This window comes from Gossypium hirsutum, chromosome A04, assembly GCF_007990345.1.
Source record: "Gossypium hirsutum isolate 1008001.06 chromosome A04, Gossypium_hirsutum_v2.1, whole genome shotgun sequence".
NCBI lineage: Eukaryota > Viridiplantae > Streptophyta > Magnoliopsida > Malvales > Malvaceae > Gossypium > Gossypium hirsutum.
In genome coordinates this window covers 65,515,185-65,519,092 of record NC_053427.1, presented here as the reverse complement: position 1 = coordinate 65,519,092, position 3,908 = coordinate 65,515,185, and the positions used below count along the sequence as shown (strand labels likewise).

Here is a 3,908-nt window from a genome sequence, read left to right as displayed (position 1 = left end):
GTAAAAACTCATATGGGGAGAGAGAATGCTTTGTCAAATTATGTTGGACAAAAGCAAAATTAAATGAAACAACTCCTTTTGCTCCATTGCACTCCGGAACTACTTGTTTCTCAAGAAAACTACAGCTAAAGTAGTTACAAATACAAAAATAATGTAAATCAAAATCTTTCTAAATATCTATATATATATATATATATTTTTTGTAAAAAACTCTTTTAAATATTATGACTCTTAATGTTCACTTGGATTCCGACTCTCAAAACCCATAATTATAAAATGAAAAGAAAGTAAGAAAAAACCCTCCCCTGTTTTCTATGCCTCATCTCCCGAGAATTCTTAGTTTCTTCACCACCTATAAAAACCAATCATTTTCCAAAAAAGTCAAAACTAATATGGGTTCAGCTCAACCACTGGCACTCACACCAGCCTTAACCTTAATCAATCGTCAAACAAGTACAAGATTCCGCTACATCAAGAATCTTCATTGTTTCACACCCAAAACATGGTCTCGAAATGCAGATACTTCTTTTGATTGTCGATTCCCCTTTCTCTCTTATTTTATCTCTCCTCCTCTTCATCCTTCTTTTCCGCTTTGTTCTTGTTTTCCTCTTCCTCGCCCTTCTCTTCCTTCTTTGTTCCCACTTGGTTTTCATCCTCTTCGATCTTTTTTAATGTCCTCAATGGCCACTCCACAAGCAGCTGCCAGTGACTCCTCGCAGCCTTCCGAAACTAAAACAGTGAGTTTCTCGTTCTTCCTTTTTACAGAGTAATTGATTTATATTCCTTTGACCAACCTCAGATTCCAGGTTCAGGTTTGAATTTCTAATCTAAAGCTTAGTGACTATGTATTGATGCAAGAAATAAACATGGGGTTTTGGTTGTTTTATATGGAAAATGTAGTTTAGTGAGAGCAATGCTGAAAACGAACTCGTTTTTAACTATTCAGAATTGTGCCTGTAATTGGGATTAATGGGACTGTTCAGGATTTTTTTTAATGGAGAATGAAAAATGGGTTTTGATTGTTCCTTGAAAAGTTCTGTTAATATTGAGTAGTGCTGATGATGGTTCTATCTTGAACTAGTACTTACATAGCACTAGGGTTGCATTTGGATGCCTGTTTTCAAACATAGTTATTGTCTGATAATGCGTTCATCTTGGTTGGTTCTTCAATGGTTATCTCTAGATTTGTTTGTGCAATTTAGATACTTGAAAAGTTTAACTTCTATATATATACTAATCAGAGTTCAGAGTTTAATTCTCTTTCGCATACATTTGACGGCATGGTTCTGGTTGTTCCCTTCGAAACTCAAATTTGCGTAGTTAATTGTCTTAGCTGCATTTATGGGATATGATTGTCTATCTGTGGTATTGGATGCCTCTTAGTTTGTGCTAATTGTGTTATTAATTCATTTTTTTGGGTTTCATGTCACTTATTATATTTTGATAATGGTTTTTTTTTTTTCCTTTTTGGATATTCCCTTGGAAAGTTAGATTTCCTGTAAGCCATTGATCTTTCTTAGTTGGATTGATTGTGCAATTCATGGCTGTAAATATCTCTGTATAGTATAGGAGTTGCAATGCAATGAATTGTGGAGATTTGGTGGTGCAGGTAAGGGTTGTCATAAAGGGTAGGGTTCAGGGTGTGTTCTATAGGAACTGGACCATAGAGAATGCCACTCAACTTGGCTTGAAAGGCTGGGTTAGGAACAGGAGGGATGGGTCAGTGGAAGCTCTGTTCTCTGGAACCCCGGATTCTGTTGAGGAGATGGAGCAGAGGTGTCGTCGTGGCCCACCAGCTGCCATGGTTACCGGCCTTCAGGTTTTCCCTTCCGATGATGATCCTGGTACTGGATTTCAGAGGAAGCAAACAGTCTGATCAGACTACACTAAAAGAGATTACCCCCATTCTGTATTAGCATGTATAGTCGTCTTCTCTCAGGAATAAAATAGCCGAGTCATCTATGATTAGATGGTATTGATGTTTATTGAATTCTTAAAGATGATCTATGTAGTCCTTCTGACCAGAAGATAAATATATATATTATATACATAATATTATCAGCAGATTCAGATTCCAGATTTGGTTTTAGAAATTTCACATCTATTATTTCTTATGCACTTTTGAAAACAGCTAAGTTTACTTGCAGGCTGTACAAAAGAGATGCTTGAATCCAGGGAGATATGTCAAGCAACAAGATGAAATGTGATGATACTAGATTCTGACATGACAATTCGTGAAGAAAAGGTTCATGTCTGCATCATTTGGGAAATAAATAGTATTGGCAGTTCCCGTTAAAGAAATTCGTGAAGAAAAGGATGCAGCATGTTGTTGTTTCCCAAGGTTTTGATTGATATAAACATCCTCTCCGTATGATCCCACTTGAAAACATCAACAGCTTTTCTATTTCTCCTTCATTTTCCACCAAAAAGGCTTGTTAACTCGAGTTACGGATCCTCATTCGAATGGCCTTCTTGTAAACAAATACTAGCAAATTCCCCTGCAAACTCGAGCAATAATATAATCCATTGTATAAAACGGGACTGCAATTTGTTACTCAGAACAGCGCCATCCCCAAAAATTCATGATGTTTTCAGTCCTTGTCTCCGAGCTTATAAACGTCAACATGACCTGATCCATAGTAAAAATCAAATCCGAGCACTAAAAAGTTGGATGAATGAGGAAGAGCAGTGAATGACATTAGTTCCTAGGAGCCACAAGAAGGAAGGCTGATCCTTTGTTTGGTTAGAGGATTGGAGACATGTAAGTTGAAACCCGCCGTGGTCAGCTTGTTCAGATAGCAGCAACCAGCCATATTTTGCACAACGAATTTTGGATGCACGTACTTCATTGGGAATGTCCAGATGATAAGTGGCATTGCCGGTAGGATGAAACAAGTTGCATCGGTTATCGCTGCTTCTGGGAAAATTACATCAACCATGGAGATTGGTGGAAATTAGGTGAAGGTGAGATGGAAGCCATGCTTTGCAAACAGCATAGAATCTGGCTTTGTACCCCGCATACAGATTAGATAACACCAAACCAGAAGCTCTGGTCGACCACATTGCCACTTACTCTCTAATTCATCCACATCATGTTATTTCGAAATTCTCCTGTGTCAGTAGCTTCAAATCTTGATAAAATAAATTAATTGAATAAGTGTTAATAATTGTTCTTCTTGATAAAATAAATTAAACTCATAAGGGAAAGAAATTTAGAACTTGAAAATTGATTGAAACTTACAAATTATATTACATAGAAGAAGAGATGGAGATGGAGGCAGAGAGGCTACATATATAATAGGGTTTATGTGGCTCCTTTCTTTTCCTTAGGTTAGCTATTGTTCCTCTCAAAAATTCTAGGTACGTTTTCTTTTTCTCTCTTCTTTTAAATCAACTTCTTCTTTAATGCTAATTTATTTGTTTCGTCTTGAAAATATATTGAAATGTAGGTTTTAATTCTTGGTCTTAACTAGATGTAATATTATTTCTCTGATTGCTAATTATTGTGTAGCTAAGTTCAATTGGTGTAAGTTTGTATGTATAATTGGAAGCAGGAATTAGGAGAAGTAGAGTTAGCATGGAAGGTGTTGTTAGTGTCGCCGGGCTAGAACTGTAGTCTCACAATTTGTACGGCCTTAAGCAAAATTTTCGCTTCAAAAACACCTAAGTCAACCTAACTCTCAACAATTGAGGATTCAAATAGAATTCCTCTACGGCACCAATGCAAAGCGGAAGCAACTCAAAGATGAACAAACTTGAAATATAAGAACAAAGCCATAGAAAAACAAAAGCATAAGAGAGAATGTTTGAGTGAATGCTCTCAATAATTCTATTGCTCAAAACTGAAGTGATTTACAATAAGGGGGAGAGGCTTCTATTTATAGTTGAGCCTCCCCAAATTCAACAGT

The 3,908-nt window shown here is 36.6% G+C and overlaps 1 protein-coding gene across 1 annotated transcript; it reads left to right on the top strand.

Annotated features, from left to right (window-relative positions):
* The first annotated feature begins 224 nt into the window (after positions 1-224).
* On the top strand, positions 225-2,064 carry LOC107931211 (uncharacterized). Its single transcript, XM_016863024.2, has 2 exons — positions 225-737; positions 1,610-2,064. The coding sequence occupies exons 1-2, from the start codon at positions 315-317 to the stop codon at positions 1,874-1,876; spliced, it is 690 nt and encodes a 229-aa protein (XP_016718513.2). The 5' UTR covers positions 225-314; the 3' UTR covers positions 1,877-2,064.
* The last annotated feature ends 1,844 nt before the right edge of the window (positions 2,065-3,908 follow it).

What these genes read in the sequence shown, in the direction of transcription:
- LOC107931211 (XM_016863024.2), top strand. Translation starts at nt 315, where the DNA reads ATGCCTCATCTCCCGAGAATTCTTAGTTTCTTCACCACCTATAAAAAC. An exon ending in AGCCTTCCGAAACTAAAACA is followed by an intron (nt 738 to 1,609) that starts GTGAGTTTCTCG and finishes TTGGTGGTGCAG; the next exon opens with GTAAGGGTTGTCATAAAGGG.